Here is a 22,687-nt window from a genome sequence, read left to right as displayed (position 1 = left end):
GTGTACTATTTTACTAACATGACTTACTTCACTTTTTGTTTAGAAATGGAAATGGGTTTTGTAATCAGCCACTTCATGTTGGACTTTCACACTCACAAGGGTGGTTCAATGTCTTTTAAAGGCATTCCAAAATCTAATTGTCATAAAATAATTAGTGCCCATCTAGAGTTGGTCCAGAACGAATAAAACACATTTATTACTAACAATGACATTATTTCTTCCCCCCTCCCCCAACAACAGTTAAAGCCAGTATTAATCACATAAAATCACTACTGGCTTCATTTAAATTGAAACATGAGCATCAGTGTCAAAGGTGAAAACCTTGCTAAAGCCTCAAATGAATGGTAATGGTTAGTTTAAAACAAATCATTAATATGAAAGCCTGGATGTTGCATATGTAGAACCGCCTTAATATTTTACATTTCAATTCAATCTTGCTGAAGCTGGAAGGATTATGCAATGGGTCAGAAGGTTCAACATATACCGATGAAATAAATGTATTTTGCTTAAAAATATGGGTAAGATAACAGTATAGACTAGTAAGACTATATTATTAAAAGTTGACAAACTAAATTGACCTATGTGGTTATTTGTCCTCATAAAAATATAAATGTTAACACTGAGCCAAAACTCAATCTAAACATTGTACAATGTATGAAATATTAAATTAACATAGAGTGGAGAGATTAAACCTATATGAGGAAGTGAGGCAAAACAGTAAGATTTATAACAGATAAGTATTAAAAAATGTATTTTAAATTGTGAGGTACAACTTTGGTACCGCTTCCAAGAGAATATTATTTTCTATTACGACTTATTTTCCCCCTATTCATTTATTTTCCTGGCAGAAAGCGACACCCAAACTCTGTAGAAATTACTCCAATAATATGCTGCTGAGTTTCTCCAAGGCAAATCAACCGAGTGTAGTTTCTTTCTGTGCTTTTATGAAAAATGTTCATGTGATTTCCAAAAGTGAAAAAGTGAGGGGGGAAAAAAACTGGGTTAAAAGCATCTCGCCCACAGAACATGAATACGCTTGTCTTTCAAATTAAGAACTCAGGGCCACAAAGCTGCATGCTCTGAGAGCCTGTCTGCACGAATGTGGCCTGCTTACACCATTTTGCCACTCTGCAGTAAAAGAAATCGCTATGGATTTTCTGTTATCGAAGTCGCTGCCTGCCTGCTTGCTTGCTTTCTTTCTTGGGATGAGCTTTTAATAAGTCCTGTCAAAAAACGAGCTGTAGATTATAATGTGGTTATGCTGCGTTAGTACCGTGGCAGTGCATCATGTTTCCCATCATTTATCAGTGAATTTCAGCTGCTCTGAGCTCTCAAAGCCCAAAATTTAAAGTAGACAGTTTGGCAACTCACCAGTTGAGAGGATCTTGGCTGGCAGAAGTCATATTTCCACTATGTGATTAAAGTCACTTTTCTCCAGTGTTGCAGTGAAAGCAGCCTGCATTTGCACAACAGCATGTGGGTATCGTGGGGAAGGACCAAGGCCTAGCATTGTAATGGGAGGATTTGACTTGCTAATGAGCTGACCACCTATCCTACAGCCATTCATCAACATCTGCTCTGCAAACTGTTTTCTGTGTGTGTGCAAAGGAGATCCCATCATCACTGTTGATTAGCACTACTTTGGTCAGCAGGATAAACCACAGTTGGAGGAATGATTAACATCAAGCCAGCTGCTGTAATAGTTTCCTTAAACCAAGAGATTGTGCAGGTGCAACGATTACTCAACAACTAATTGATTATCAAATTAATAAAAATAATTTATGATTGTGCATTTTCTGCACTGTCAATTTGAAGTAATGGAAATTAAACCTTTTTTTTAAATCAAATTAATCAATCTGATCGACAGATGCTTTATTAAAATAATTAGTTGCAGCCCTAAGGGATTCCTTAAAATAAAAGTCACTTGACTAGAATCATACTGCTGGACATCACAGAATGATCTAAAATGTCAAAATGAAGAATATAGATTAAAAGGGAAATTAAGGGGTCAAGACAACACCTGATTGACCACATAAGAGAATGTGGTGTGGATGGGAATTTTACATTATTATAATCAACTAAGAGAAACATTGAGAAGTAGTTTGTAATGATCGATTGTTTTTTGAGAGAAACTGTCTCTGAATGTTTCTAAACTTATTTCCTTGTCTGTGCTCTATCGAGCATATTACTGCTGCCTTGGAAGTCGGCATGATGTCAACTTCCAATAGCTGATATGTTTTTCTTGGTGTCGACCACAGACTACTGAATCAACAGCATGTCTGCTGCTTGCAACCAAGTAGTGAAGTCGATTCTGAATCTTCATTAATGAATAGTCAATCCCAATACTCAAATGAATTAAAACATCATTATTCTGGTCATCTCTAATGAATTAATGATACACAAAACATTTCCTATTGAAGAATTTTATTGACATGGTTTAGCACCCAACTCTTTATCATTTGGAACTGTTGTGAAACAACACAAAAATCAGAAAGTATGGCGATATATTTCACTACTGGACAAAGAGAAGTAGGTATAGAAGCAGATCCAATATCGAGTAGAGTTTACATCACCCTGTAACAGTAAAATAATATTTTGTTCATTTCTATGTGACATAAAATCAGCATTAACTGGAACCTAAATAAGGGTCACATGCACACCCTCAGATCAAAGTGAAAATTCAAGCCTATAGGACAACATTATGTACACTTTTCCATTGCAATCCAAAACAAGAGCTGCATTACAATTTTGTCTTACAAAGGCAACAAGGACCAGCTTTGGTGCTGGTAAGGAGGTTCTGTCTGGAAGTCTAATCTCAGATTCAGAGGATTCTTGTACCCGAGAGAGGGAAGGATGGAGCAGGAGATCGACAGGCGAATCAGTGCTGCATCTGCAGGGAAGCGGACTCTGTATCGGTCTGTGGTGGGGTGAAGGAACTGACCCGAAAGGCAAAGCTCTCGATTTACCGGTCGATCTACGTCCCTACGCTCACAAGCTGTGGGTCAAGACCAAAAGAACAAGATCCCAGATACAACCGGTTGAAATGAGTCTCCTCCGCAGGGTGTCGGGCTCTCCCTGAGAGATAGCGTGAGAAGCTCGGTCTGTCTGGGAGGGACTCAAAGAAGCCAGATGAGGTGGCTTGGGCATCTGATTATGATGCCTCCTGGACATCTCCCTGGTGTGGTCTTCCGGGCACATCCCACCAGGAGGAGGCCCCGGGAACAACCCAGAACACACTGGAGAGACATTGTCTCCCAGCTGGCCTGGGAGCTTGTCAGGATTCCCCAGGAGCTTGATGAAGTGGCTGAGGAAAGGGAAGTCTGGGCTTCCCTAATAAAGCTGCTGGTCCCGGATAAACGGAAGAAAACGGCCGAATGGATGGACATTTTAAGGAGCATTTATTAATCCTGAGGGGGCAATTTTTAGTAGTTCCTGTGTTATTTTATATTGTTTAAAGGGACGGTTGAAACGGGATGGCCATGTTTTCACTAACAAATTCATTTTATATATTTTTTGATCAGGAAAATGGGAATGGGTTGTCATTTTCTATTTTATCAAAACATTTGGGAGAAATTAGAAAATAAGTGACTCCATGAATAACGCCTCTGGTTAATGAGGAGAATGGCCGCGCCCCCTACCGTTCTATCCTTGTTCGGTCGGAGTCACTGGAGGAACCGATTACAAATGATTACAACTGGCACCAAAATTTATGTGGACACCCTTACTAATGACCACTTCAACATATCAAAAGGATTAACCTCTCCGTGGCTGATTTATATGAGGATGAGGAAATGTGGAAGTGAGCAGAGCTACATAGATTTATGATGGGACGAGGCACACTGCTTCTTTGCTATTAAAAAAAAAAAAAACTGCTTCTTTTCTGATCACAGTTAAAAGATCAGAAAACTGGCATTTAACACCAGTTAAGATATTTACAGAGACTGAAGTGGGAATGAGTGGACGTGCACATTTATTTGGATGAGGAATGGCCACAGTTTTTCGACCGACAACACGCTGTCCAATGGAACGTAACAGCCGAAACGGTACGTTCCAATGCGGCCACACTCGGCTGCGCAGTCAGCCTCCTCGCTGGAACTTTTTGATTGCTGAACATTGACGCTTGTTCGATGAGGGCTTACCTCACTCTCTGGCGGCTGCAAGCGGTGTCGGACAACGCACGCGACTGCTTGGTAGGCAACCCCGCGACATGAAGACGCAGGCTCATGATCACCTCCTCACGCTGCGCGGACAGTCAGGACCTAATGTTGCTGTGCTAACGCCTTTTGTTTTAACGGCCTGAAGCTGTTGCTATTAGCTGTACTGTTGTCCTACTGTTAGCTGGGGAGTGGAGGGAAGGCGGGGGACAAAGATCCATGCTTGCGAGTGTTGACACGAGTTTAGCGTCGCTAAATGTCCGAAATATATCGGGGTTCGTGTGCGCATTAATGCTCTTGTCCGCTTCAGCCTGTGTAAGTGGAGAAGCGATCGCCACGGTATTTTTGATTTTGTGGAGGTGATCATGATGACATCCAAACTATTGTGCAGAACACTTTTATACTTTCACAGGTTGAAGTGGACAAGAGTAGTAATGTGCATTTGCATTTTGGTGGCGATCGGTCGCCGTTTTAGACAACAAAACTGACAAAGTGAGCAATATTACCTCGCTTGGCTCCCTCCCGTGACGTAGACCGCTGAGACCGAAAACATAACATAAGACACGGCCCAAAAGGGGCGGGGCAATTTGTCGTAAACCTAATCATAAAAAAAGCCCTTAAATCACTACAGAGTCTTTTGAGGTGGGCATTTTAGTACTGGTGTCATTTTTACATGCAAACCTATTATATAAGCGCCAATGTTAAGCTCATCCAGGTCTATTTAATATTTGTTTTACTGTTGAATAAAAAATGTTTAAAATGAATGAGAAAAATATATATATTTTTCATTTTGTTTTACAAAATTACTTCCTACATTAATAAAATGTTGACGTACTCTCTAGCTAGTTTAGTTTTCAGTACCACTGATTTAAAAATGGCAATTTAAAAATACATTATACCACCATCGACGGATGGTTGCTAGCCCGTGAAAAGTATGTACTTGTCCGAACCGGTCCGTGGCGGAAAAAAGGGTGGGGACCACTATATTAGATCATAAATATACAGGGTTAGTACCACATCAGACATGGCCACCATAAACGTTTAATGTCAGACCCTACACTGCAAAGTACAGTAATGAACAAAATGTCAAATTGATTCCACTTCAACAGTAGGCAATGAAAACAGCATTACTACTTTTTAAATGTCTGGAGGATCAATAAAATGATAATGATATCCTCTTGACACTGCAGGGAAAACGCATTTTCAGTTAAGTTATTTATTGTTATGCTATTTTCACTGGATGGACGAATATAGTGGAATGATGTATTGGAACATTTTAGACTTTGAAATTGTTCTATTGGAGATTATAACAATGAACATGCTTGCCTTCTTATTACATCCCAGTGGCTGGCTTGTCAGGGCACATGACCACCTGCGAATTCTTCTCCTTGAAATACAGCTCGGCACGCAGTTCCTCCAAGCTGAATTCGGTGGTGCCGCTGAAGAGCAGCTCTTTACAGTACATGCTCTTTTCCAGCTCTTTGCTCGCTTCGCCTTCTTTCTGTTGATGTTGGTGCTCCAGCAGCCTTTTCAGAGGAGTGTCGTCTCTGCAGGGCTTGCGTGCTGACAAAATGTTGTTCACTGTCGGGATGATCTTGCACGGCGTCCTGAGCGAGGGGTCACGCAACACAGAGGAAACAGGGAAAGAAGAAAATTTGAATCACATGCACAACAAAACCAAAATTGTTATTGTACATTTTGTATTTGCTTGAAAACAATATTTCAAATTTAAAAATCATTTGCTCAACATACAGGTTTTTTTTGTGTGTTAAATACTGTGCGGGTATATATTTGTATTTACAGTTGTATATTAGGGCATCAAGAAAGATGCAGGTGCTGTGGTTTGAAATGCATGTCAAAACCAAACATGACATTCCAAAGTAGGACAGCACAATGTGGACACAATCGCTTGCAAAGGGAGGTAGGTGAGATTATAATCTGCAATTTCAACACTAGATAACACTACATCGCGCACCTTTAAAATTCAGTGAGCAAATTTGTTCTGTTGATCTCTGGGATGAAATCAATTATCCAAGCTAGTGTACAGTGTGTGTTCAATAAAATCTTTAAAAAAAGAGTGGACTATTTATTCAATATTGATCACTCACATTTTTGGAGTCTCATCTGACTCGTCAACAAATGGTTGGAATGTGGGTCTTGGAGGAGGTGCAGCCATCGGTGCAATTCCAAATTTGGATTTCTGGGGCATCTTGGATGTACAAAAATGGCGGGAAATGTAAGCAAACATTACGACAGCGTACACAAAACCTATATCAAAATGAATTCAGATTTGATCCTACCTTCACATCGCACCATTTCTCCACCCTTTTCTCATTTTCCTTTGTCCTTGCTGTAGGAGGAGCCAACCACGGCTCGAATTTTGGTTCAGAAGGACCGGCGCTCGCCTTGTTCTCATCAAAGATCACCATCTTACTGTTGCCGCTGTGACCGCTGCTTTCTTCAATTGGAGCGGCACGTAAACCCAGGCCCCTTGAGACACCTAAATACATATCGATATTTAAACTCTTCACACCAAACATTTCCTTGCTCAAGAAGCCTACATACTGCGCTTGAGTGAGGTCTTGTTGTGCTTACTTTTGATTGCAGCTCCAGTTCTGACGATAGGCGCGGCGCCCTTCTTCCCTCGCGCTTTGAGCTCGGCGAGAGAAACCCTCTCAGGTTGTTTGGTCTCGTCGTCACTGTCGCTATCGTTAACCTTATTCATCGCTTGCCGGGACACGCGAGCCTGCAGCAACCTAATGACAAAGAACATTAGGATTCGATGCAGTTAATTTATGGTGGAAAATGAGCACACACCTATCTAAAATCGCAGGATTTTATTATGTTAAAAAAAGTCATCAAAAGGCACATACAAAGGCATCATTGACACTGATACCTATGGGTGAATTATAAACTGACAAGGCCTAAGGGCTCCTCTCTCACTCACACTCTCTCGCCCTCCCCCACTGGTTGCATTTACTAAGGTCATAAATCAAAAGTGTAGTTTCTTGATGAGAGAAGCCACGCACATATACCAACATGTGGAGCTGCGTGGGTACTTCATTTTAGCCTGCACAAGCCTTTAAATAACGGTCTAAATCTATTGTTTAACATTCAATCAAATGTGACAACCAGAGCAATCCCTCATTTTATGGTAATACTTATACGGGCAATTCATATATACAGTACAGCTGTACTGATTAGCTGAGAGGAGTTGAAAAACATCTTAATGAATAGCAGCCTATAGACACTGTATAACTGTGATGAAGGTGTGTACTTCATATAATAAAGGGTGGATACCTACTTGTGAAACTGTTGTAGCCTGTCAAGAGGCTGGGCAAACATATGAAGTCCTTCTTGGAAAACCAAGTCGGCTTTGAGGAAGTCACCACGGTTTTCAAGCTCCTCAGCCCAGGCGATGTAGAAGGACGCCCGGGTGGTCCCTATTCCCTGGGCTTTCATGTACCTGTAAATGTCCAATCGCTCCAAGCAGTGCCCTGCCTAACAAACACACCTCCAATATTAGGTTTCAACACGTCAAAGTGACAGCGTGGTGTTAAATACCAGGAGACGCACATATTTGATCCAGAGGTCAACGTAGCGAGGATCGTCGTGATATTTCTTTTCATCTACGTATCGTGTCACGGCTTGCTCTAACAGTGTGCTCAGGTTGCTCTCTTTTCCACCCTGAGGAAACATTTGCTCTGACCATTTAATGTACCTGTTCAACACAGAACCACATGAGCAGTATTAAATAGTGTTTAAATCTGTACTGTACTCAATTTATTTACACTTACCGATCCCAAACATCGAGTGGATCATCTCCATTGTACAGCCGCAATTCTGACTCAAAAGCCCTATGAAAAAATGCCATATAGTCACAAACGTTATCATAATTTTACAATTATAATAATACACATAGTCATGTTTTATTCAAGGCATTAATCATACTGTCGCTGTTGGAGGATGGCAGGGCTGAGGCCATCTTTGGTGTGACTGAGTGCCTGGAGCAAGGCTGACATGTTTCTCCCACGTCTCAGAGGCTGAATGTTCTCTTTGCAGAGCTCCCATTCTACGTCCTCCCCTTCTGCCATTATGGAAAGTAGCTGGGAACAGAAAGATGAACATTCATTTTAAAGTTTATTTCCACAGCAAACATAGACAAGAACCGCATTTTTTTAAAGAATCAATTTGATGACTGTCACCAACGAATACATACATACAAGTGCCTGTACTCCAACACCCTCCATTTTTGATGCAAAAAGTGCAATAGTCAGAAATGTGTTGACGCTCCACAAATACTAAGGTTTCTGTGTGTTATTAATAAAATACAAAGTAGGGCTGGGCGACTCTTTTTTTTTTTTTTTTAGAAGAAAAATTCCTGTTTTAGTTTATAACACTTGCTTATTATTGGGGACCACGAGTGGCAAAAGCTTATGTTGCATTATATAATTGAACAAGAAACATGGATAGAATCACAGAACAGTGGATGAATAAAGTATCTATTCAGCTATACAACTGAAGATCTAAAGAATGAGTGCTTGCTTTCTTTCTATACATATACCACACAGGAATGAGGGGCAGTATTCCAGAAACATCCGTAACATGCGGTTACGTAAATGACTATCAAATAAAACCTTCAATGCTAGATTAAAACCTCCAATGCTAGATTGGTGAACAACAACACATGGTGATTTAGCATTATGCACTAAACCATGATACCTTGCAGCATAATCAATTTAAAACTGAAGAGCAAGTGTCGCATTTGCACTAGACCGCATAACGTGGAGGCTAACGCGTTAGCTCGATAAAAAAATAGCTCGAGAGATAGTACAGTTAAGGTTCCACAATGGTCCTATTTAATCCACCACCTAATACGGTACACGTGTTCTGTGAAACAATCGTTTGGTTATCACTCACAAACTTGTGTGCATCAAATATCAAACTTCTCTCTTGTTGATTGCAGTGCAGCGGCAAGCTTCGTTGCTGTTTTGAACGAGGAGCGCTGTTTGGTTGGGCGAAAACTCATTGGTGGAATCACAAAAGCGGTTATGACGCAATAATACAGCTTCCGGATTTCTTCCTGTTTATGTTGTAAAGGGGGGCTTGACGTTTAATTCTATTGACTTTTAAGTTGTGCCGCCTTACATATGTACATAGTTGTTATATCTTCGTCAATTTGTAACTTATGCTTGCATCCGTATAGGAATGGATAACCGTTGTTATTGTTGCACCTCTAAGTTTGGTGTCTTTAAAAAGGAGGTAAGGTGTTTCGGCCTGGCACGGGTCATTATGGCTAAACACTGTATCACATTTCTTTCGAGTGTGTAAAATACGTCTGTGCTTTTATTTATTTTGCTCCTAGTTGGGTTGTAAAAGCTGTGGCCGATCCTTTTGCACCAGCTGCTTGACTTATAATGCTGTGGTGCCACGGTATGGCAACACCCAGCAGAAGGTCTGCAAGCAATGCCATGGTAATCTTACAAGGTAGATCTCGTGAAAATTAATATTAATTGCATTTAATTAGTTTTAGTGAACAATTCAGGGAGTGACTTCTACTGATTCTGCACCACTATATGTTTCCAGCGGGACTACTTCAAACGATGCTGAAAGATGGTCTCCCCCTGAAAACTACAAAAAGTGAGTTGATCACGTTTGTTAACCTAATGTTTCTAGGAATTGTGTATTCATTAAACAAAACATAATTGCTCCACAGACGAGTTGCTGCGTTTGAAGCCAAACAACAAGGACAGAAGACACAACCACATGGAGGCAGTATACATTCTGTAGCAGGTCTTCCCCCTCCCAAAGGTCTGAGTAAGGAAGATCAGACAATTGCCGAAAGGCTTCAAAAGCTGAAAGAAGACACCACACCAAGTATTATCATTTCTTATTAACAAATAAGAACAGTTTACGTGTCAGTTATTTCACTTGCTGATGCTGCTTTTACCTCCTGCACAGAGTCCATCCCTTCTGAAAAAGACCTTGAGACTCGGCTTGCTGCCCTTAAAGGTCCCAGCAAGCCAGTGCCTTCTTCACAGGAGATGGAAGACCGGTTAGCAGCTTTAAAGGGAGAAATTCCTCCTTCTCAAGCCCCCCCACCTGTGAGCACAACCCTAACATGCATGTCGTGTTCAGTGATGACAGTAACAAGTTACTTTGTATTCAGTAATGGCTGCCATTTCGAGTAACTAGCAATCTAACATGTCAAGTTACTATTCAAACACTAAATGGATTACTTTGTAACAATACAAAACAAAGCTGGCTAATTCCAGCTGTAAAACATCTATCTTCAAGGAATACAATAGCAGATAATTGCTACTAGGTTGCACAAGTGAGTAACATGAGGCGCAAGGTATTGATCACCACACCAAATTCAGCCACTGTCTTGGTACATGCATAGTTTGCACATGCGCCAAAAATAATAGTTAACAAATAAAATAAAAGAGTTAAAACACAGCCTTTAACCAACCAACAGTTACATAACAAACAGCTGTACATTATGGAACATAAAAGTAATAAAGGGAAAAGATTTACATCTTCAACCAAAAAGTATTATGGGATGAGGTCATCTACACCCTAATTTCTGCGGAGTGCGCCAGCTCACATTTTCAGCAGATTGCACGTGAACATTCCAATGAAGGAAGTAGAGGCGTATGCGTTTTCAAGATGGAAATACAGTCCCTATACGTATTGAGTTTGTGACAGTTAAAGATGAAAAGATTCAGGTTGGTTGTACTGTCGACAGTGTTAGATTAAAAAAAAAAAAAAAAAAAAGAAATTAAATCTAAAGGAACATTTGGAATCGGAGCACACTTCCAATAAAGTATTGGCCAAACCAGTTCTCATTTTTACGTTACGCGGAGTGGTCTGCGTGTGCTGAAAATAATAAAGCAACTTGTAATCTTTGTTACATGTAAAAATCAAGCCATCTGTAAATTCAAAGTAACAGTGCCAACACTGGTCTCATTTATAGTCACAAACATGGATGTGTGTCATTGTGTTCCATTTTATAGGTCCACCAGCCTCCAGATAACAGGACTCAGACCGAGCAAACCAATGATCTTCTTACTCAGATGACAGAGGAGGTTGGCATTGACCAGCAGCTTGCAAATCCTGGATACAGTAAGAAAACATCCTCTATGAAACAGTTCTAACATAGGATCCGACATTAAGCCTTTTTGAGTGGGCCACCATCAGTCAAGTTGTGGTGATCCTGCCAGAACCAGTACTGGTCCCGTATATACATAATATAATTCCCTAAGTTGCCATGATTATATCACATTTAGTGTCTTTATCCTGTCCAATAGGATTCCTGGCTATGATTGTAAAAGCAAGGCATTGCAATTGCACTAAATATTAATGCTTCAAAGAATAAATCTAGTGCAAAATTATCAAAATATTGACTTAGCACTTACATTCCAACGATACGCAGTGTACATTTTTTGTTTTTTTTGTTTTTTTTAAGGCAGCGGCCCCCAAACTTTTAGCAACCTTTTTCATGTGTAGACATATTTTGAAGGACCGGCATTGTAGAAGTCAATGAAAAAATTATTTTAAATATCACCATTTGCTAAATTAGCTTTAACAAGCCTGGTCACATGTCATATTTCGATAAGTGTTAGGACAGTAAAGACATTTTCCGTTAGCACATAGTTGATGTCCGCGCATTATTGGTCTTAATAATGTGCCGATGAAGCTTCACTTTATATCGTTGTCCTTGTTCCTTGTGGGCATACCGTGGTCATGCCGCAAGGCTAGTGGCGGTCGAGCCACCATTTGATGAACTATCATTATCTAAAAAAATATGTTTTATCAGGTAATAGTGGACGCATGAATGATCTTAACAAAGGGGAAGACAGGACACTACAGGATAATATGGATGAGAACCAAGACTCAAGGAGGCAGCTTGAGACTGAGGCGGCACGTTTGCTTGAAGAGGCCCAAAAGGAGTTGGGAAGGGATCATCATTCCACAGAACAAATCCTCAACATGGCCAAGAGGCTCGCACAGCTGAAAGGCCAGGACCCAGACAAAGGTTCAACACATATCAGCAACTCACAGCAGTGTTACTCAGTGCGAGAAAGCCACACATAAACTTTCTTATTGTGACTTTAAAGAGGAAGTTAACCCAAACATCAGTCGACAGAAGTGACGAGATGGCTAAAAACGGGTGGATTAAATCTTATTTCACAAACGCTATATATATATCAGAATGCCTTGTTTCAATTAGTGGGCCTGCATAGAACATATTCTTGAAAAAATATGTTTGGATTGACTTCCACTTTAAGATAGCTCTCTTATGTACGAACCTTCATTAAAGATGAACTGTTCATCTAAATGTTAGATGCACATGCTTTTTATTTTTTTTTTAAAAAAAGTATGTCACTTTTAGTGAAAATGGATGATTACAAACATCCCGACAGTGATGAGGAGACAGAGGATGAAACCATAAAAAGGGTTTTAAAGCAGGTATGCTATGTGTGCATGTGGATGACACCGCCACTCTCATATAATACACATTGATTTTGAGACCACTTAACAGCGATAATATGCTTACATGATGTAATTCATGCGTGTCTGTTGTTGCAGCTGTCAGAAGAAGCTGCACTAGATGAGGCCAGTGGCTACAACATACCTCTAGAAAACCGTGGACCAAAAAACACAGAGAAGGAAAATTCCCCCAAGAAGCCTGTATTAAACAATAAGCAAAATCTAACTTTTGAGTATTTATGAGCGGTTAATGATCATTACTTAGAAATGATCTTTTTTTTTTTTCCTCATCTCTTTGACAGACTAAAGCTCCTGCAACCAAGAGTCGGACTCCACCAACATCTGTAAGATCAGTGGAGCCGCCGTCAGACAGTGATGACGATGAACTTCCGTGGTGTTGCATCTGTAACCATGATGCCACTTTACGCTGCCACACCTGTGATGGAGACCTGTACTGTAATCGCTGCTTCAGGTAGCATAACGTGAATTTGCTATGATTTAGAATACTTTAAGGGTGCGCCACCAAATAGATGCATGTGACTGCAAATGCAGACCATGACCCAGATAAATTTGAGGCAAGCTGTCGCCATATTGCCGAGCAGCATGCATATTAAGTATTTAGTGTTATGAATTATAAATCCACGCTCTTTTACATCCGCAGGGAAGGACACAATAAATACGACAGGAAGGAGCATCGCACCACCAATTACACTGCACCTAAAAAGAAAAGAAAGTCCTGATGCTGCGCCGATGACGGTGGCCTTATCAACACTGCGAAACCGGATTGAAGCACTAATACATGTTAAACAATATGTGATATATGAACAATGCAGTGTTCTAAATACTTTGAATGATGGGCTATTTTAGCAGAGCTGCACTGCCTCAAGATCAAAAAAAACATTTTTTGTTATGTTCTACTTCCTTGAAACAACAGCGGCTAGCTATACTTTGCAATTTGAGGATCTTAAAATGTTGACAACACACACAAAAAGCAAATTATGAGCTTTTGGAATGATTTACAACATCAGACTGTCAGCACTGTAGTGACAAAGCTCCACAGAGTCCGTATAAAAGGATTAGTGAGGGTTTTGTTTTCCATTGGCAGGCACCTCAGCCACACTTGTAATTATGTTTGGATGTGTGTCGAACATCACAGCATTGCCTCCGCTTCTCTTTGCACGTAATTTCATTACAGTGGCTGCTGCAGGGTGTCTTCTAGAGATGGTGAGATCTATTTTGTTGTAGTTTTGCAGGTTAGTAGGCCTATAAGCACTTCGCAGAAATGTCAATGTGTAAGCCTGGCAGGGAGGCCACAAGTGAAAAGTCTGATGGCTTCTATAATGGAAATGGGGGTGATCCAAGCAAATTACTATAATGGACCCTGATTGAACCAAAAGACCCTCATGTGTGACAGAGAGACCAGCAGAGTGTAGTCTCGTCAAGACACATCACTGTCTAGCCGACTGAGGAGGAACCATCATCACGCTCCTCTGGGGGCTCCATTAAGCGTTGTATGGAGGTCGTTAATGTGTTTGCCTTTTCTGGTTATGTCGTACACAGACAGGAAATGGGAGAGGATAATGGATGCATACTTAATGGACCTTCCTGCCGATGATTTTTGCTGTGTTTACTCCTAAACCTGACATGTCAACATCCCCTTCGGCTTCCTGTGCCGTGCTGAAAAATAAATGTCAGAAAATGCTTTCTGGAAATGATAGGCTGACTGGCAGTCTAATTGTCTTGTAAAAGTCAAGTGATTTCATGAGGGGGACTTACTGAACGTGTGTGTGGCGTGGAACAAATAAACTGACATTTCTTGTTCAATGAAATGTGACTCTTTAGTATTGAAAATGTCTCATTTTATTGTCATACAGCACTCATATGAATGAAAATATATGTACATTAACAAGCAAACAAAAATTTACAGTCTTAGACATGATAAAAATAGCGAGTAATACGACTATTACCACATGTGCATTATGTTTGTGGGAGACACGATGTCATAACTGTCCACAAATTCAAAGGAAATCATTGAATTTGATTGACTGCTTTGGGTTCCCAACTGATGCGACTGAGTCAGGAAGAACTCGCTTGAGGATATGAACCGCACATACAGGCATCCAAACGGTAAACACATGGGGGACTGGAGCCAATAGGAATCCATTGCTTCAATTCTTCATTTGACCTGGACCTACTTCTTCAAGGGGCCTGACATTTTGCGTAGTCCCTTTATCCTGTAGAGCAGCGCGTTGACAAAATCCTAAGAAATATGCACAAACCCGCTTATAACTCCACTGACAATATTTTTTTCAAATAATGTACATGCATACATACTATATCATAAACATACACATCCATGTTCTACAGCTTTTCCTCTGTTTAAAGAAATGAGTGGATGAGCTCAAGTGTATCCAAGCTGCATTCAGGCGAGGAGCGGAATACACTCTGGATCTGTCGCCAGTCAACAAACATTCACACTCACATTCAAGCCTACAGGACAATATAGTATTCAGTGAACCTAACATGCATGCTTGTGGAAAGTAGAAGGAAACCAGTGTGCCCCCCTGACATTTGAACACACTAACACAGCACCTCTGATATGATATGACCAGATACGATCGCCTGCATGCAATGTCAAGCAAGTAGTAGAACAATTTTAATCTCCTCACCTCTATTGGCTTCCTGCATTCCTGCAACAACTCCTGAAAGCAGCAGAAAAAACACAGACAACAAGTTGGACATTTCTACACTATGCAGTCAAAAGTGTTGGAAAAAGTATTGTTTCATCAGTCAATCATTGGTGGGCCAGATGGTTTTTGGTGTGGAAGAACTTGAAAAGCCTAACCGCGAATCTATCAAACACGTTGAATTAACTAGAAAAGAGACTGGAGCAGAGCCAAGGCCTCCCTCTCAGGTTCCAACACCTTTGTCAATAATTCTTTCAAGCATTATTGCAACATTGAATTCCTGCTGCATGTCAAGTGTTAGTTCAGCTCGTATCCCACAAAACAGGCTTTTATTTAGGTGAAGCAGGCTTATAATAATTTGGGATTTTTCATTTGAGTTATTTTTATATTTTTGAAATTCAGCTGGATTTAAATCGTTTTTACATTTGTTTGTTGGTTTTTATTAGTTTTTTAATGCTTAATTTTAGTTGTTTTTATTTGTACTAGTATTAGTTTTATATTTACTTTTTTAAATGAGTGTTTGTCGAGTAGACAATACAAGTATTGTGTAATTGGGAAAAGTAAACTACAATTCCTACATGCAGCCGGCTGGGTGGCTCAGTGGCTAGCACCGCTAACTTCGGACACCAGGCACTGGGATTGAATCCCTATGAGAGCAAACAGTAGCATACAGTTGGACCTCTTATGCCACTGTCGTGGGTGGGTTGTGTAAGGCAGGGCATTCGGCATACAATTTTTTCAAACATAGCATGCAATTAACTCGATGTAGCGACCCCTGACTAAAAAGGACGGAGCCGAAAATCAAAAACAACAAATTACAATTTCTAGTCAACTGTCTGACCTTCCTTATTCTATATGTCCATGCAGTAATAACAAAATATATACATACCATGAGCTCATGTATGATATTCATTGACACGGGTGAAAACAGAGGACGTTTTCGCTGTAATTGTAATGGGTTTTAGTTATTTTTATGAACATAAAATGAATTTGCAGTTTGTTTTCATTTTTGGGTGGTTCTCAATAAGGTCCAGCCAGATGCTCGAACACTGGCATTCAGAGGTAATTTTCAATGTATAATTGGTCATTTGTACCAGTTTTTCCAAGTGAATATCTTTGCATGAAGCTGGTAAAACTGTGTAAAAAGAAATTATTAGAAGAACATTTTTTACTTGAGTGCTAAGTGCTTGTTGCTCAGGTACCAAGCACTCCAACTGAAACAATGGAGGGCCACGACATTCAACAATCTCTTGCAAACCAAATTCTGAGTGACCAAACTTGGTTTCTTAGCACACTGAATATTGGATTTAAAGCATATACCATTTTACCTGGTTTTGAACAAGTTTTTTCTTGGGCTCTCATGTCACACTCCTGTTCCTGCACCATATTTTTTGCCACCCTATTGCAGAAGCACACTCTTTTTTATTTTATTTTGTTAACGAAAATGTTTTGTAAATTCTAGCTTATTTCATTATTTTGTTTACTATGATAACCTTGGGGTGAAGTGTGAATAAAATGTTACTCATGTGCCTAAATATTGGACACATTAAATATGTGTTCAACCCAACATCAACATTCAATTATATACCTGTACTCGCATTCTTTGCCCCTCATCTGACAGCTCCAGAAGCTCATCTATGTCAATCTCCAACTCTGGGATGTCTTCCTCCTGCAAGAGCAAAATAAAATATACAATGAGTAAAAGTTGTTTCTGCATCCCTATTCCCTCATCCTCTATTACCCACATGTGAATGACACAAAAACTCACAGGGTGCATCCAATCCTAAATCCCAGTCAAATGACTCTCCACACCACTGAGCAGCCAGTGGAATGGAAAATATTGTAAAATAGAGCGTCAGTGTTTCCACTGTGCCTGTTAACCCAAGACACGAATGTAGTGACTATTACTTTTTAAAAACAACTGCCAATTGAGGCTATACAAAGATATATCACAAATGTGTCATCTTAAGAAATGTATGACTTAATAGCGCTAAGAGTGTCCTGGGAGGAAACCTCACCACCAATACATCCAGACTCAGCAGGTGTACGCTCATATTTGACAGGGTAGTTTGCTTTTCCAGGGGAATATTTTCCGGTTGGGAAGGTTTCATTGCCGGGGAAGATTGGGCTTGGATGGTTCTCTGGATGATGAGAGAACTAATCAATGTGAAGTGCTGAGTGGTGGAGTGGATGGACCCTCTTGCCAGGTCCCCGGTGCTCCCTCTAATTGATACACGTTGCCAGGATGGACCCCATGTTATATTCTGCTTAGCTCTACAGGACTTCTTTTTTTAATTATCATTATTACTTTGGTAATAACCTTTTTTTTTCCTCTTTAAATTTGCTGTTGTCTCACTTAATTTACTTTTGGCCTGCAATAACCGATTGTTGCAGCTCTGCATGCAATGCATATTTCAGTACTGGAAGCCCTTCATGAGATCCTCACAAGAAGCTGCGGCAGCTCATTTAAAACAAGCAGTGGAAGTTCTCTGTCTTTTTTGTTTACTTTTTTGGCATTCTTTTGTTACAATAATTTGTAGCAACAGGTTAGCATTGGTTGACTATCTTGTGAATATAATTCCTCGAAGTACAGTGGATTCAAACCTGAGCTCTGTGCAAGGAGAATAAAATGTTCACTTTTCTCAAAAAGTTTTTTATGACCCCTTCTACAGTACTTCAACTTTGGCATTTCATATTGCACAACATGGCTGATTTACCTTCAGTGTAAAATAAATTGCATTTTAATGAGGCCTCTGGACAGCATCTCAGTCGTACTTTTTGCAGCAAGGCAAAAAACCAACATTGAATACCAATGATCTTTGATTCCTCTGACGGCACTGTATCAAAAATGGGATTGTGTGTAAAGCATATCGCCACATGGGCTCAGAAATACTTTGGAAAAACATTGTCAAGTTAACACAGTTTGTTGCAACAACTACAAATGCAAGTTAAAACTCTACCAAAGTGGGAAAAGTGCGCTTTGGTCTGATGAGTCCACATCCAGATTGTTTTGGGAAATCATGGATGTTGTGTTGCCCAGGCCAAAGAGGAAAAGGAAATCCTGGTAATTATCAGCACAAAGTTAAAAAAAAAACAATACAATTTTTGAGTTTTAACATTAAATATGTCGTTTTCATTTTACATTTTCATCAGGGTTGGGGTTTGTACTTTAGTCAATAAATATAATTCAACAGATTTTTTTTTTTTTAACCTGGCCCCGTGGAATCATTTCACCTTGCACTGATTGTGTCCTTCAAACTCGTATACCATACAACTGTGCATTGATAATCACTGATAACCATGGTCCATAGTGGATAATCCTGATGGGACTCTGTCTAAAGGAACACAAAACAAAACACCACCAAGACATGCTATGTTTTTACTGCCTTGATAATAAGGAAACCATGCCCAGGAAATAAAAATGTCAGTACAAACGTCACGATTTCAACTCGTCAGACTCTTTTTTTTCTGTTCCTGTTAGACAGCAAGGCCCTTTCTATTATAGGACCTACACCATAATTAATGCAAACACATCCAACATGAATAAATTAATACAATTATACACCAAGTGGGTAACATAATTTGGCTAGAATTCACTTTATAAGGAGGAATAAAATAACACGAGGAAATAAAAGCTGATGTTGATAGAGTGGTTTGAGGAAGAACGTTTTATCTGTCAGTATCCCTCAGTATTTATATGTCAATTAAGGAGCCCTTACTATTATTGATTTACTCACTTTATCAATGTGAGGGTAAGCAACAATGTCAGCCTACATGAACAAGCTTAAATGCTGCTGGACATTTCCATTTCGACTGATCATACCTTCTATGAGGTTTACTATTTCTTTAAAGGTGTGAAGTTTGCAAAGAATCTGACCAAGGCAGCGCTTGCATAAATTAGAGATGTGGTTAAATAATTTAGACAGCCATGCAAAGGACTGTTGGTAAAAGCTTCCAAGCGGAAGACTCCAACCAACAGCGAAGGCTTCCCTTGAGGTAATGAAAAATGTATGATAACTCTAGTCATCATCCTGTGCACATAGGCACGCTGTACCTAATTTTGTATGATGTAAATATCCCAACGCGAAGATGATTCACTGTAAGAAAAATGGGGAAATTAGGAGCTCATTCGTCTACACTAATGTCTCCCATTTGAACAATTATTGTTTTGTCAGATTTAAAAGCAGATACTGTGACCCTAAAGATGGAACAATTAACTTTTTTTCTGAGTGGGTTCTGAATTTTTTGCAGAATTCTAAGGAAATGAATCCAATTCATTGCACAATGACATGCAATATATCATGACTGAACCAATGTTATCTTTGATCCAATTCTTCTGCTTACAGTGGACATATACACATTCACTGGTTCTCATGCTAATATAGACAATAATAAACGGTTAGATCCAGATAATAATGAGCAGGTAAACGTAAAGTTACTGCATGTTTTTAGGACATTATCAAGCCGAGGAAGATTTCACAGAAAGCTGTGACAAGTAATCAAGATCAACCCAACGAGTCTTTATAAGCAGTACCTGTACATGACTGTAACTTTAGGCGTACAATAGCCTCGGACACTAAAAATTATACTTTGACATTTGAATCTTATAGTGTAACTTGGCAACATTATTGGCCTTAGAAAAGGTACAGACACATAGTTTGCAGTCGGATAATTAAAATACTGCTCAAATAAAGTGGTAAAATGTAGTACATTAGTGGAGTTAATATTACCAAGGTACCTTTGAATCCCAAAACATTGAGCTTTTCAAATTAACTTCAATTTCACAGTATTAAGTAGCTGTTATTCCATTCAAGATGTATATTGGTCAAGCTTCCACACTTATTTTTAAATATAAATGAACTGCAAGCAGACAATATAATGTAGCTACATACAAATGGCAAATGTGAATTTCAGCTAATGTTAGCATTTCACGAGCACATAGGGGACCTTCACTTAGCAACATTATTCGTGATGACTGTGTACTGTGTATATATTAGATTTTTCTGAAAGGTTTTAACACCAATTGATATTTCACTATGAGTGACAGAGTGAACATGTTAAGTTTGACAACATTTAACTGCACACATAAAATGATGAACACTGTGAAACATAATTGTAAATATTTAAGCTGTCACTGTTTCAGCCTCCCCATTGACAAAAGACAAAATGCTGGTCGTAACGTCACTGAAAACATCTTAAAGGGACAGTTAGCCAATAATGACAGGGTGGACAGCAATTATGTTGGACACATGAAAAATGTTCACTATGATAATGTAAATAGAATTGAGGTAATCAATATGGCTCATTTTATCAAATAACTTGTTGCTGACAATGCAAGCATGTAAAAGAAATTTCATTTACTATCACTTAATCCCTTATAGCAAAGAGGTGTGCGGGACATGCCAAAATCACAGAACAAAAATCTGATAAAATGAAGATAACACAGTTCAAGACACATATTGCACTGGTATGAGTGCCGGTGTTTGCAACATAGATTTTCATTGTCCTGTTTCATTTTCATGATGGCTAAGTGATTCAGATGAGGACGCCAAAGACTCCTCATATTGATATTGACCCAGTGATTGTACTGTAGGGGACAAAGATGGATTCTTCCCTTATTTCCAACAATGCAGGAAGGTGCTGTTCATCCTGTGTGTTAAAATAGCCAATAAATATGTGTGTGTTGTCCCTGTCTAATAGCACATACACAGCACACCTCATAGCACATCATGTGCTTGTCTCTGCCTTGGTGATGTTGTCATTAATCTGCATCGTCATTCCATGTTAGCCAACGGACATCCTTCTTCCGAATGTGACGAGCCGCTTCATGTGGGAGATGAGACATCTGTTGCCATGGTTTCCCCTTGAGAGAATCCAATGCAAATCAATGTGCAGCTGGTGACATAACTGGATTGTGTCCCATGTTACAGGAGTGTAGTTGATGTGTTTCTGTACATCGCTGTAAATGCACAGGTCAGCTTTGTATTTATTTCTAAATCTTACGGTTAGGATTGACATCCTGTCATTTTGTAGTACTCTTTACTGCAATATTGTACCGCAGCAGAGAGTACAGTTAGCTGACTTGCATTTCTCCTTCTGATCCGTCAATGAGCAAGCTACGAGTGTGTATGCGCTTGTGTGCATGTGTGCATGAGTCTACCCCCTACCTCACAGTCAAAGAGCAGGTGCAGCTGTTCGTCTATCCACTCCTCAATGTCCAGCCTCCTCTGCAGGTCTTTGCGGTTGTACTTGACGGTCAGCTTGCCAAGTTTGCGGTGCCCGGGCTCGTCGACTTTACCGGTGGACTGGAACATCACTCTGGACTGGGTGTTCGCCTCTGACGCCATGGTTGCCACGGCCTCAGGAGACCCGTGGAAACACACCAAGCGCTCTCTGTCACGCACACACACACAGGCAGGCAGTACGGGCTCTGGCCTCTGTGTATGTATATCCTGGTCTAATATTCAGTGTCTGCCTTTTCAGTAACACTGACTCTGACTCACACTGCTTGTCCCTCTCTCTCTCTCTTTCTCTGTGAAGCTCTCCTCGCCTCCTCTTGCAACACCCACTGCCTACACTATGAGGACGATGTAATGAGATACGCCTCTGTGTGTGTGTGTGACACTTACATGATAGGGTGTGTGTTTGCTGTTTGTGTGTGTGTGTGTGGCAGGTAGTGTAAGAGCATAGGTCAGTAACAGCCATAAAGGGAAAAAAAAGCAACAGAGATTCCAGTAAATCAGCAAAGGGCAACAAACTGTGTCTGAAAATGTGTCACTGACACAACACTGACACCTTAAAATAGGTATTTTTTTTCTCGTGAAGCTTGACATTTGATTCCATTTTAAATTGCAGTACAGTATTTGTATACAAAATTTGAAGTGATTCTTTTTGTGTTCCTCAAATGTGATAATGATTTTGCCCTTGCACAACATTTCCTCATCATAATCTTAATGGTTACAATGCCATTTAATAACATAAAAAAATAACACCAAGCTTTTATAGTTGATGGTTCTAAAACATACACACGCAAATACTGACACTGAAGTACTCTTCCATTCAGGAAAGAATCACCCACAAAATCATCAGAAAAAAAACATTCTATCCATGTACGGTATTTTGTATAACGCTTATCCTTTCCAAAGTTATGGGAAGCTGGAGGATTTTCTAACTGACATCGGGCCAGAGGTGCACTAAACCCTGGAAAGAACATTATATATATATATATATATATATATATATATATATATATATATATATATATATATATATATATATATATATAAATATGTATAATTATTAAAGTTTTTGTTAGTTTCATAAATGTAAGATATAGTTTCAGTAAGTTTTCGT

General features: G+C 39.7%; 3 protein-coding genes across 4 annotated transcripts; 1 reads left to right on the top strand and 2 right to left on the bottom strand.

Moving 5' to 3' along the window:
- Nucleotides 1-2,407: 2,407 nt before the first annotated feature.
- Nucleotides 2,408-9,229, bottom strand: bub1bb (BUB1 mitotic checkpoint serine/threonine kinase Bb). The gene is made up of 9 exons (XM_086049470.1): nt 9,075-9,229; nt 8,106-8,260; nt 7,952-8,011; nt 7,731-7,875; nt 7,459-7,655; nt 6,750-6,910; nt 6,455-6,654; nt 6,263-6,363; nt 2,408-5,761 (listed from the first exon to the last, which is right to left on the bottom strand). Exons 2-9 carry the CDS (start codon nt 8,246-8,248, stop codon nt 5,488-5,490), a joined length of 1,281 nt encoding a protein of 426 aa, XP_085905596.1. The 5' UTR covers nt 8,249-8,260; nt 9,075-9,229; the 3' UTR covers nt 2,408-5,487.
- Nucleotides 9,213-14,481, top strand: zfyve19 (zinc finger, FYVE domain containing 19). Of its 2 annotated transcripts, XM_086049469.1 has the most exons (12): nt 9,213-9,416; nt 9,520-9,641; nt 9,741-9,794; nt 9,871-10,031; nt 10,116-10,258; nt 11,171-11,279; nt 11,974-12,192; nt 12,550-12,626; nt 12,747-12,848; nt 12,950-13,119; nt 13,309-13,403; nt 14,208-14,481. In XM_086049469.1, exons 1-11 carry the CDS (start codon nt 9,363-9,365, stop codon nt 13,385-13,387), a joined length of 1,290 nt encoding a protein of 429 aa, XP_085905595.1. In that variant the 5' UTR covers nt 9,213-9,362; the 3' UTR covers nt 13,388-13,403; nt 14,208-14,481. The 2 variants fall into 2 exon arrangements, with proteins under 2 accessions (XP_085905595.1, XP_085905594.1); XM_086049468.1 differs by having other exon boundaries at nt 9,214-9,416; nt 13,309-14,481.
- Nucleotides 14,482-14,484: 3 nt separating this feature from the next.
- Nucleotides 14,485-21,912, bottom strand: ppp1r14d (protein phosphatase 1 regulatory inhibitor subunit 14D). Its single transcript, XM_086049471.1, has 4 exons — nt 21,502-21,912; nt 16,923-17,003; nt 15,317-15,349; nt 14,485-14,907 (listed from the first exon to the last, which is right to left on the bottom strand). The coding sequence occupies exons 1-4, from the start codon at nt 21,679-21,681 to the stop codon at nt 14,839-14,841; spliced, it is 363 nt and encodes a 120-aa protein (XP_085905597.1). The 5' UTR covers nt 21,682-21,912; the 3' UTR covers nt 14,485-14,838.
- Nucleotides 21,913-22,687: the final 775 nt, after the last annotated feature.

Source organism: Filicampus tigris, chromosome 13, assembly GCF_054856515.1.
Source record: "Filicampus tigris isolate MCC_2025a chromosome 13, RoL_Ftig_1.0, whole genome shotgun sequence".
Taxonomy (NCBI): Eukaryota; Metazoa; Chordata; class Actinopteri; order Syngnathiformes; family Syngnathidae; genus Filicampus; species Filicampus tigris.
Note: the sequence above shows the minus strand (reverse complement) of the source record. Positions and strands in the feature narration are given on the sequence as shown.